The following is a 12,229-nucleotide window of genomic DNA, read 5'->3' on the forward strand; positions in this document are numbered from 1 at the left end:
GAAGCCTCTCGAATTTCAAGTTGGTGATCTTGTTCTCCTCAAAGTGTCGCCCTGGAAGGGTGTTGTCCGCTTTGGGAAGAAAGGTAAGCTTGCTCCTCGTTATGTTGGTCCATTCAAGATTCTCGCGCGTGTGGGAAAAGTTGCCTACAGACTTGACCTGCCGCCCGCGCTCAGTAATGTGCATCCAACGTTCCATGTATCCAATCTCAAGAAGTGTTTAGCCGACGAGAACCTTCACGTTCCACTTGATGAAGTTCAAGTTGATGAAACTATGCATTTCGTTGAGAAGCCTGTTGAGATTATGGATCGCGAGGTAAAGCAAACCAAGCGCAGTCGTATCCCTATCGTGAAAGTTCGTTGGGAGTCCAAGCGCGGAGCCGAGTTTACATGGGAAAGGGAAGATCAAATGAAGATCAAGTACCCGCACCTGTTCTCTGCGCAACCTACTTCGAGATAAATTTCGGGACGAAATTTCTTAAAGTAGGGGAGACTGTGACATCTGACCCGATCCGACCCGACCCAGGTACCCGTTTCTCTGACCCGAACTCTTTCTTTTATGATTTAATATATATTTATACTTATACTTTATTTTTAATAATAATAATATACTTTTCCTTCCCGCCTCTTTCTCTCTCTTTCTTTCCGCCGTCCCGTCCCTCTCCTTCTCTCTTTCCGCCTTCTTTTCCCTCTTGTCGCCGTCCCGCCCTTACGCCTTGTTTCCCTCTTTTTCTTCTAACTCTTTGCTTGTCCTTTGTTCCTTCCCGCCTAAGGTTGTCTGCACAGCTCCACGCGCCAGACTCCCTTACAAGGAATCCTGCGTGAAGACCACCTGTTTCAGCGATACGCGAGACGAACTCTTCTCGCAGCGCGTTAAGAATTGTAATTCTTCTCGCAGTGCGCGAAGGACGGAAGTTCTTCCCGCGACGCGCTAAGGATTTGTAGTTCTTCTCGCAGCGCGCTAAGAATCGTAGTTCATCCCTCGACGCGCGAAGAATTATAGTTCTTCCCGCGGCGCGCTAGGAATTTTAGTTCCTCCCGCGGCGCGCTAAGAAATGTGACTCTTCCCGCGGCGCGCTTAGAAATGTAGTTCTTTCCGCGACGCGTTAAGGTTAGTTCTGTCTGCCTTCGCGCTCGCGCTCTCTTGACCTTTTGTGTCAGCCTTCTCGCGCTGAACCCTTTGAGTTTTCTTCTGTGTAATCTAGCCGTTTGCTTTTGAGTTGTCTTATCTTTTGTGCTGTTGACCTAATCTGCTTTATGTCTGAAAAGTTACTTTCAGCGCGGCATGCGCACCAACCCCATTGGTTGACAGATAAAGTGACTGACATAATCTTTTGAGGATCTGCTTTTGCCATGCTTGACCTGTACCTTTATCTGTCCTCTCCCATGCCTTTTTCTGAATCCTGTCAGCCTTTTCTCTTTTTCCCTGCTACCATATCTTTTGATATCTTTACTTTTCAGAACTTTTTACTGTTGATATCTTTTCTTTTACTTTTGGAGATCTTTTCTAGGGTTTGTGTCCCCTAGGGTTTGCCTATATATAGTACTATTTTCTTAACACTTCACACACTACACTTACTCTCTCCTGTTTTCCTTGCTCTCTGCCGCCTCCCTCTCTTGCCTCCGTCTTCCTCCCTGTTCTGCCCTGCTTTTCCGGTAATATATACTTATTAATTATGCTAACTTATAATCAAGACTTAAAACCAATCATTAAAACAACAATCTTATTTATAGGTTAACTTGTGCTTGTTTAAAGTTGGTTCTTGCTTTATCTTACACCGCATCGTTTATCAAGTGAGTAATCTCGTACCTAATCCCTTTTTGCTTTTAAATGTTTTGGGATGTTCATGTGTTCATACAAACTTAGAGTCTTAAACTTGTTTATGAACTTTAGTCGCGCAGTATCCCATGTGTTGAGGACGTTTACTTGGCTGTTTATTTGTATGTGTGTATCATTAACCGCTTTGTTCGGCCTATTCCGAAGTTTTCATGGATCCATTAGATGAACACGGGAGACCTATCGTTTACGGTTTTCTTTGTTTACACTTGCACAGATGTTTTCTCGTTTTTGTGCTCAATTGGGAGCACGGATTGAACTATGAACTATGAGCTATGATCTATCTAGGCTTGATCACAATCTGATTGCACCCTTGTTAAACACCAGACATACACGTGTTGCGCGCAGATTTTATTGTTATCTATGTATTGTATTCAACTTGATTTCTCACCAACACGCAAGTGTTTGACGTTTATTTTAACACATGTTCAGGTTTGCAGTAGCTGTTTTGGAGCTCGAGATAACCTAGGAAGTTTTCTTTATTTTGGACCTAGATTAAAAATGTATCAAGACAAGTTATTGCTGTTCGAATATTATGATTTATAATATATTGATTTATGATGATTTATGTTATCTTACTTTTACCCTGCGCGTGCGCGAATGAACGTATTTATTAAATATTGACACCCAATAGTGTCACGAGTAATGAAACAATATGTGGCGCCCCGATGTATAATCCGCCTTTGGTCGGGGTGTTACAGGTTTCATCCATGAGGCATAACAATCTTTAGCCTCCTGTTGGTCGCGTTGAATCTTGACAATTCCCGAAGGCGTCGACATCTTGATGCATTGATGATTGGTTAAGGGTACAACCTTCATATCATGGATCCAGGGCCTGCCTAAGATAACATTGAAAGAAGTCAATGCATCAATAACACAAAGTTTATGGATAGAGTTTACTCCCTCCACATAGACTAGCAGTTTAATCTCCCCCACCTTACTCTTGGCTTCCCCTCCGAATCCCACTAAGACCGAAGACTTTGATACAATCTTGGATTCCGGTATATTCATTCTTTTCAGGGTGTCCAACTGGATGATATTTGCTGAACTTCCATTGTCCACCATGATCATGTGTACAAAAAAATAGAAATATATATAGGGTTATGACCAAACCATCGTGATGAGGATCCCGAATATTGTTCATGTCCTTATTGTCGAATGTGACTCCGTATTCTTTGGGCTAGATTATAGTCTTAGTTCGTCCTTCAGGTTTTTCTACCTTGACTACTTTGGCATTCCTTCTGGCTGCTGACTAGGGCGTGCTACAAATATTCGATCTTCCGGAAATAACGTTCACAATTAGAGCGCCCAAAGGTGGAGGTTCTGCCCTTTTGAGATCTTGCTCAAGATCCCGGTTTCGATTCTTCTTTCCCACCAGCTCTTTCAAGTGACCCTTTTTGAGTAAGTAGCTAATCTCCCCTTCTTAGATCAATGCAATCTTCTGTCATATGACCGTAATCTTCATAAAAAGCACACTAATTGGATTTGTCTTTCCAAGGACTGTTTTTCTCATTCTTTCGTGGCCATCTTGCCTTATCACCTAAATCATACATCGCACACATTAATCCAGAAATATCGACAGTCAAACAATAATCACTTATGTTGGGATAAGAATCATGATCCTCATCATCGTCCACCACATTGACCCTATTGTTTCTAGAATAGGGTTTGGATCAATATGGCTTAGATGATGGGGACTCCGACTTCCTGTTCGTGTGGTTATAGTTGTTAGGATCATCCAACCTTTGTTGAATGACCAGCCTGTTGAACCTTAGAGCTCTGTTTCTTGCTTCGTCCAGATTACTGCAAGGATTCATCACGAGATCCTCATAGAAAGGGGGTATCTTTCTTGTGACTCATTTTGAAAGCTTGCACAGCTGTCGCAACATCCAGGTTTGGGATATCTAGAGCTTTAGTGCTGAATTTGCTAAAGAAATCCCCAAAGGTCTCATTATTTCTCCGTGTTACTCTATATAAATCACTAGTTAACCTTTCAAAACTTTTAATACACGAAAATTGGTTATTAAACAAATTAACTAAAGGAGCAAAAGATTTAATACAGAAAGGAGGGGCACTTAGGAGCCATTTCAATGCAACTCTGGTGAGTGTTGAGCCAAAGCCTTTGCATAAGCAGGCTTTTTGAAATTCTGAGGTATAGGGTTGATCTCAATTCTCTCTCAGTACTGGGCGACATGCTCTTCATGATCCATGGCAGTGGCGGATCCAGAAAATTTTGCCAGTGGGTGCAAAAAACGGTTAACATAGAACGGGTCAAGTCAAACTAAAACGGGTCAAACCAAAATGGGGCATGTCAAATGAAATTACATTAAATAAACCACGTATAGAAATGTAAGTAATAATTTTCCCCAAAATACAAATTATAGTTGATAAAAACCTTTGCATAATTGTTATGGCACAAAGCGCACTTATGTACAAATAAAAAAAATTTCAGTTAAATAGTGTAGAATTATAAAAAAGAAATGATACTCTAAAGACTATCATATTTTGATCTCATTTTTATAATGGCCCGATTAAACTAAAAAGATATATCACTATATTAATAACTAACTGATGAAGTGGTTAGACGATTAAATAATCTAAGCTTAATTGTTATTTTGTGAAAGAAAAACTACACTTGTGTTTGAAAAGTTGACTCGGAAATTTGAGTTTGGGGCATTAAAAAAACACGGATGGGGCACTTGGGGTCTTTGAACCTAATATAGTAGAAATTTATAGAAGAAAATACGAATTTGAGGGGGTGCATACGCTCCCTCTGGCTCAATATTGAATCTGCCCATGATCCGTGGTACCATCGTACAGCTTCATGCTTGGAGTCTGGAATCGCTACGGGATCTCAGCATCACATATAGGGGGTGCGAATCTTGAGATCCTGTGGCTACGTGGAGCCACTTCCGGAATTGGCTGGACTATCCCAAGTGCGCTGGAGATTAATTGTTTCAGCTTCTACATTTCCTTCTGAATTGTTGGAAAAAATATCGGAATCCTGCACAACATCATGGTTAGTTACATGTATAATATTCTTTAAATTACCAGTATCGGGAATCATAGTTTGGGATCCCGAGATAACACCAAATTCTCGAGTATGAGTGATCCTGGTAGACTGGACGAGATCACTTGTTCTGGTTGCATATTGCATTGGGAGGAAATCATCATAACGATTTTCTTGGGATTGTTTTATATTATTCGTTTATAATAAGTTAAGATGTGCACGTGTATGATTTGTATAGGGCGTAAGAAAAACAATTATTTGAGCACGAAGCATTATGTAAACTAAAGCCTGTATGAGTAGGCTCTTTAAAGAAGCCCAGAAAGAAAGCGTGTACATACCTTGGCCAGTTTGCCTTGAGAAAGGGGGTAAGTATACATACTAACACCACCGCATCCACACAACAATAGACGAAAGAGTGAGTTTGTTTATTCATTGCTTCTTCTTCTTCTTCTTCTTCTTTTATGTAAAATAAATCGATTGCTTATTTGATTTAATTGCAGCCAATCCGAAGATGAAGGTTTTTGTGAAAACATTGAAGGGGACTCACTTCGAAATCCAAGTCAAACCTCAAGATACGGTATCCATCCAATCTAATCCAATCGTCCTGCTGTTTTATTAATTGATTGTCTACCAGTTAGGGTTTTATGCGTTTTCTCTTCTTCTGGAGCCCTGACTTTCGTTTTTAGGGTTTAGGTTGTGCTAAATCGTGATGTCACGCCTTTCAATCAGTCCAATTGGGAGCTGATTGAATTCTAGTATTACTTGATTTGTAATTTAATTAATGGTTGTGCATGTTCATTATATGCTTGGTTTTTAATTTAGGTATTAGTTTCTATTTACAAATGAATTTGCAATATGAATCTTTGTTTTAAGCTGTTACCTTGACAATTATATTCCATGTAACTCACAATGATAAAACTCTTTATTTCTGTTTCTTTTTTATTTGTCGTGTTTAGGATAAGCTTATGCTGTGTACGAAACCACCACATTTTACGATATTACAATCTACTTTTCAGCCTCAAAACAGAGGAAATCTTGGTTTTGTTTGGCTTTTTTATTGGAGTTTGTTTATTAAAAGACTGTTCACTTGGTAGCTCAAATCTGTGGTTATGATTTTTTTTTTAAATTTGTTTTGTAAGCTATATAATGTATTTTATTTTAAAGAAACCAGTTTAATTCTTTTATCGCTGTGATTTGATTGGGATTGAATGTGAAATTAATGTTTGGAACAAACAAGAAAGTAGTAGGTTTGGACAGCCGACGAATCCTGTGAAATTAATGTTTGGACAGCCGACGAATCCTGTTAGATCCGTAGAAAACATTACTATAGAAGGGAGGAGGGGTAGAGGACAACCTAAATTGACGTGGGATGAGAGGATTAAGCATGATTTGATAGACTTAAACCTTTCAGAGGACATGGTTGAGGATAGGAATTCATGGAGAAGTAGAATTAAAGTTACGGATTTTTAGGAACAAAGGAATTCCTTAGGGTTCCTTAGGGCTTCTATTTACCTTATTTTGGCCACATATATAGTATTAGTATTAGTATTATTATTAGTATTATTCTTCCCATATATATAGTATTAGTATATTTTTTCCATATATTATTATTATTATTATTATTATTATTATATTTATCATTATTATTATTATTAGCATTATTTTTATTATTATTATTACTGTTGAACTTTGATTTCTTTTGTATTGCTTCATACATATGTTTTTTAGAGCTGAGGGTCTCTCTGGAAGCCACCTCTTTATCCCTTTGGATAGAGGTACGGTGTGCCTACATCCCACCCTCCCCAGACCCTACCTATAGCTTGGCTGTTGGTGGGACTTCACTGGGTATGATTGATTGATGATTGAAGAAAGTAGTAGGTTGGTTTTTTGCTTGAGTTGTTTCTTCTGAGGTTTGAGGTCCATGCACTACATTTTTAGAGTTGTGGGTCTCTCTGGAAGCAACCTCTCTATTCTTTGAATAGAGGTACAGTTTGCCTACATCCCACCCTCCCAAGACCCTGTTAATAGCTTTGCTATTGGTGGGATTTTTACTGGGTACGATTGTTGTTTTTTGTTGTCTGCTGATATGCAATATGCCAAACTTGTAATGATATTCTTCACTTTTGCAGTTCATCATGGGGCATATACATATCTAACTGATATTTTTATAGTTAACTGATATGTTACTAGGACAACCGTTAGTTGCTGGATCAATCGGTTTTAACTATTGATTTGAAAGTCACATTATGAATATATTTTTCTGTTTGTTTTAGTATCTATTTATTGCTGTAACAAAACTATATGGCCTTTTGTTGAGCTAAAAGTTTATGATGCTTTTCAAATTACTGAAGGAATGTATTAAATACAGTTAGTTATAATCGTAACGTAGAATAGTTTGCAATAAAGTTAAAACTTGCCAGTCAATTACCTTAAAGGCCACACTTTGTGCCATCTGTCTCTTAGTTAGTTTGCTTGAAGTTATGTACGTGGTGGTAAGATAGTTTGATTATTGATACAGGTAGCTGATGTGAAGAAAAATATAGAAGGTGTTCAGGGACAAGATGTTTATCCTGCTGCACAGCAGATGCTTATCCATCAGGGTAAAGTGCTTAAAGATGCCACCACCTTGGAAGAGAACAAAGTTGCTGAAAATTCCTTTATTGTCATCATGTTATCCAAGGTTAAATTAACTCCCCTTTGTCTCTAAGACATGCAAGTACTTTTCATTCATCAAGCATCTCTTTTAGTCTCTGTTGGCTTATTATTAGAAGCTTATAGTATATTTTCCATTTATATGTTCCATTATTTTAGATGTCCAGTTATTTAGTCACCCTAGCTAGCAATATAGATGAGGTATTTGTTTTTTATTCTATGAATATGAAATTCTTATTGATTGTTTAGATAGCAAGATATGCAGACACTAAATATTTATTGTGAATCACATTACAGTGTTTTGGCACACTGCTAAATTAAGCGGATGCACATCAGGACTTTAGTTTCATTGATCTGAGAATATATGTGTTTATTATGTTTTATCTTTTTTTCTAGCTTCATAGTTACTACACATATTTAATATTAAACTGTTATTTAGTTAGTATTTTGTTCTCTAATGTATTCCAATGTTAAATACAGAGCAAGGCACCCCCTGGTCAAACTTCAACAGCAGCAGCAGCCCCTAAGGTATCAACTTTTGTAGTAATATGTTTGAAATTTATTCTCTTCACTTTTAGTGTTGTTTAGTTACATCTTCATCTCAGTTATATCATTGATGTGCACTGAACCCCCCATCTCATGCAGGCACCTCAGACAAGTGCCACAGCCACTCCTCTGGCGCCAGCTGTTACTCAGGCTCCCCTTCCAGCTGTGACACAGTAAGCTTAAGCTGCTACTTATATCTGTGTACTATATCTTCATTATTTTCATATATACAATATCTGTAATTTAATCTACCTTTCTCTGATTGCAGGCCTGCATCTGTTCCTTCAGCTGCCCCAGCTTCAGATCCAGCCACTGTTCTGAATGCTCCGTCAGTATTTTGCCAATAAGACGAGATAGCTAATCTTATTTGTAAATCAATAAACACCGATACTCGATGGTTTTTACTGAAGTAAGTTAATGATGTATTATAGGTCAGAGAATGTATATGATCAAGCAGCATCAAATCTGGTAGCGGGAACCAATTTGGATGGTACAATCCAGCATCTACTTGATATGGGTGGAGGGATTTGGGATAGGGATACGGTTGTACGTGCCCTTCGTGCTGCTTTCAATAATCCAGAAAGAGCTGTTGAGTATCTCTATTCTGTAAGTCCTTTTTGACATTTGACACTTTTACGTTCATATATTTTTTTTATTTCAAAACTAAACATAAAGTATATAACATAAGAAAACTGCTTATAAATGTCAGGGAATTCCCGAGCCAGCTGAGCTTCCTCCAGCAGCGGGAGCTTCACCAGTGCCAGGTGTGCAGGCGGTCAGCCCACCTGCACAACCTGCACAACCAGCAGCAGCTGTGCCTTCAACTGGACCTAATGCAAACCCCTTGGATCTTTTTCCTCAGGTATTTTTGTTGACTTGTCAACTGTCCTTATCTACATCCTGAACATGTTAAATGATAAGGCTTACATTTGGTCATAGGGTCTTCCTGATATGGGTGCAAATGCTACTGCTGGTGCTGCAGGCAATCTTGATTTCCTCCGTAATAGTCCACAGGTATAATACACACTCTTTCACCACACATATCTACCCAAGGTTCAGCTCAATTAAATGGTTAATAACCAACCATCTATGCTCTTGTTTTCAGTTCCAAGCACTTCGGGCGATGGTGCAAGCTAATCCACAAATCTTGCAGGTAAGTGTTTTATATACATGTAGACATACACAGGTGAGTTGGTACACTTCTTTATGTATGATGATGTTGACAGCCTATGCTTCAAGAGCTGGGGAAACAAAATCCTCACTTGGTGAGACTCATTCAAGAGCATCAGGCTGATTTTCTTCGTTTGATTAACGAGCCTGTTGAAGGCGGAGAGTACGTTCTCTGTTAATGTCTAATCTTTAGTATTTGATTTATGGCTGTTAAGATGGAATCTAATAGGGCTTAAGTTTCAGGAATGTACTTGGGGATCTTGCTGCTGCAATGCCACAGGCTGTGACTGTTACACCCGAGGAACGTGAAGCCATTGAACGTGTAAGTTATCATCTGCTTGAGTAATAAATAAATGGAAATAGTTTGGCGATAGAATCTTAAAAAGGAGGTTGATTTTTGTTTCAGCTAGAAGCAATGGGTTTTGATAGAGCACTAGTATTAGAGGTGTTCTTTGCATGTAACAAGAACGAGGAGCTTGCGGCCAATTACCTATTAGATCACAGCCATGAGTTTGAAGACTAGTTAATAGTGTTGATAAAATGGTAATGGTGGACTGCCCCTGCTGTGGTTATTTCTGTGTTCATCTTCCTTTCTTTCTTTCTTATTTCTTTTTTTAATTTCCGAGTGGTTATACTTGTGGAAATATGCGAGTGAGGGAAAGACGGAAATTGGATTGTAACCAGAATCCTATTTAATCTGCACTTGCTCTGTATTTCAGACCTTTTTTTTTATAAGGCACTAGTGTTATAATGCCCCCGACGTTGGTTTACTTTTGGCTTGTGAGGCCAAAGCCGTTGCTTTTCAACTCGGAGCACCCACACTAGCGAGTTTCAGCTTTGTTTAGGGTGGTTTTGGAGGTGCCAGTTTTGTGAGTGAATGGGGTTGGATGACCCATATGTGGTCGGGGAAGTATTTTTTTGATGTGTTGGGTTGGGGTCGTCCGTGGAAAAGACTTGGGGCGTGTTCGTTTCACGGAATTTGTGGGAATTCAAAGGAATTGGAATTAAAATCTCATGACATGGCGTGTTTGTTTCGTTGGAAGTGGAATCTTAATTCCATTTTGGTGTGTTCGGTTCAAAGAATTGGAATTGGAATTCAATTTCTTCAAATTCCTTCAAATAGGGATTTCAAATCCTTCCAAAATGTGGAGGAATTCAAGGAAATTCATTGGAATCTTATCTCAAAGTTTTTTTTTAACGAGGACAACGAACAAAACATTTTAGCTTTTTTACTTTTTTTGTTTTTAATTTATATTTTGAGTTATGAATTTTTTTTATTATTATTTTTGAATATTTTTTTGAGGGTTTTTAATCTTAATAGAAAACCCATAAAAATTCAAAAAAATAATAAAAAAAGCATAATGCAATATATAAATAAAAAACAAAAAATCTAAAAAAACTAAAATGTTTTTGCCCAGAAACTTGATTCCTATTTATTTGTCAAACGAACATAATAAGAATGTATTTGGATTTCAATTCCTCACAATTCCAAATTCTATTGGAATGTTCAGATTCCAAATCCAATTCCTTTAAATTCCAAATCCTATGCAAATTCCAATTCCAATTTCATTCCATTCCGTGAAACGAACGCGCCCTGCTGAAATGTTTTTGAGTGTTTTTGGTTGTACTGTGATGGCTATAGTAGCAACATTCCATTTTGGGAAATTGCTTTTAGTTTATACAATAAATTATATGCCAAGTCACTGACCAATGTTCTTTTACATGCTCCGATCCGCTTTATTGCCTGATCCTCTCTAACATTGTGTTCCCGAGTTAATTTATTGATGGAAAAGAAATGAAATTGGTGGAAAGAAAAAAATTATTGTGTTCCAGAGGTTTTTTTTAAAGGAGATGAGAGAAATTGTGCTCAAGTTTCATTAAATGAGAGAAAAGAAAATAGATAGAAGGAAAATAAAGAGAAATATAAAGCAAGTTGGAAGGAAATTTTTTCTTTCCAATTTGAAAAGAAATGGAAAGAAAGAAAGGAAATGTAGAGGGGAAAGAAAAAAAAAGAAAATTTTTTCCTTTCCTTTCTTTTCTCTTATTTAATTGAACTCGAGAATAGAGCGTAAATGAGAATATGAATACCCCTCTATTAAAAGTAACAAAAGTTGTCTTTTTCTATTTCATGTTGATGATATTAGTTTCAAATTAATATATGTTTTCCTAGTTTAAGAATAAGAAACATGTCTATTTTTTCTGAACTCAACTTCAGTATATACTTCACTGGTTTCGAATGATGTGTGATAACTGATATATGAAGAAACACGAAATCCCCCTTTAGTCTAATTACTTAGAATAAGGACGATGACTAAGTATTTCCCACGATGGATGATATCTCCTTGGTGCAAACGAGTAGTACATCTACAAAACAGAACACCGTAAGCTCGTTACGAGGGAAATTGGAGGGGGGGGATCCTCTCATAACCACCCTCCGGCGTGAGAATCAGTATTAATATATGTATAATAGAGTAATGGCGAGTGAAAGTCTAGGTCCTTTACCATTTGGAGATGGGTTGGTATTTATAGCCGTTGGAAGGGTGATGGGTATGGCCACCTGCCCTGTCAGGCTTCCCACCAATCAGGTTCCTTTAACGTGTGTTAAGGATAATTGGTGGGCATGGTGGCCATTTGATGTTGACATGTCGTACTATGTAGAACTATTGAGTATGTGTTGTCCGTCCCTTATTGGTTGGGCATCATTTACGATGAATATCCTTCCTTTTTGCACCATACTCATGGAGATCTTTGACGCTCCCATTCCCGAGGTATCAGAGAATGTTTGATGCGTAAAGGTATACATCTAGCGCCATGGTTTTTGCATGGTGCATGACCCATTTAACCGGCAGGAGTATTTATATTATACGGCTCCAACGACAACTAGGCCAACGAACCCTACAAACTACAGCATCGGGCAAACGATGGGAGCAGCAGCATTGCAATGTTGGCCTCTCGGCCAGTAACGATCGATGATAAGCATAGAAAATCCAAGTTACTACACTTATTGCGGCCCGAAT

General features: G+C 38.2%; 1 protein-coding gene across 1 annotated transcript; it reads left to right on the forward strand.

The window, feature by feature from the left end:
• Positions 1–5,319: 5,319 nt before the first annotated feature.
• Positions 5,320–10,119, forward strand: LOC143616047 (ubiquitin receptor RAD23d-like). Its single transcript, XM_077089005.1, has 12 exons — positions 5,320–5,421; positions 7,363–7,524; positions 7,977–8,024; positions 8,142–8,215; positions 8,311–8,370; positions 8,474–8,648; positions 8,752–8,904; positions 8,982–9,056; positions 9,148–9,195; positions 9,269–9,375; positions 9,456–9,534; positions 9,619–10,119. Exons 1-12 carry the CDS (start codon positions 5,356–5,358, stop codon positions 9,733–9,735), a joined length of 1,164 nt encoding a protein of 387 aa, XP_076945120.1. The 5' UTR covers positions 5,320–5,355; the 3' UTR covers positions 9,736–10,119.
• The last annotated feature ends 2,110 nt before the right edge of the window (positions 10,120–12,229 follow it).

The sequence above is a fragment of the Bidens hawaiensis genome, unplaced genomic scaffold, assembly GCF_021521415.1.
Source record: "Bidens hawaiensis isolate Kalapana, Puna unplaced genomic scaffold, B.hawaiensis_p1.1 tig00045427_1, whole genome shotgun sequence".
NCBI lineage: Eukaryota > Viridiplantae > Streptophyta > Magnoliopsida > Asterales > Asteraceae > Bidens > Bidens hawaiensis.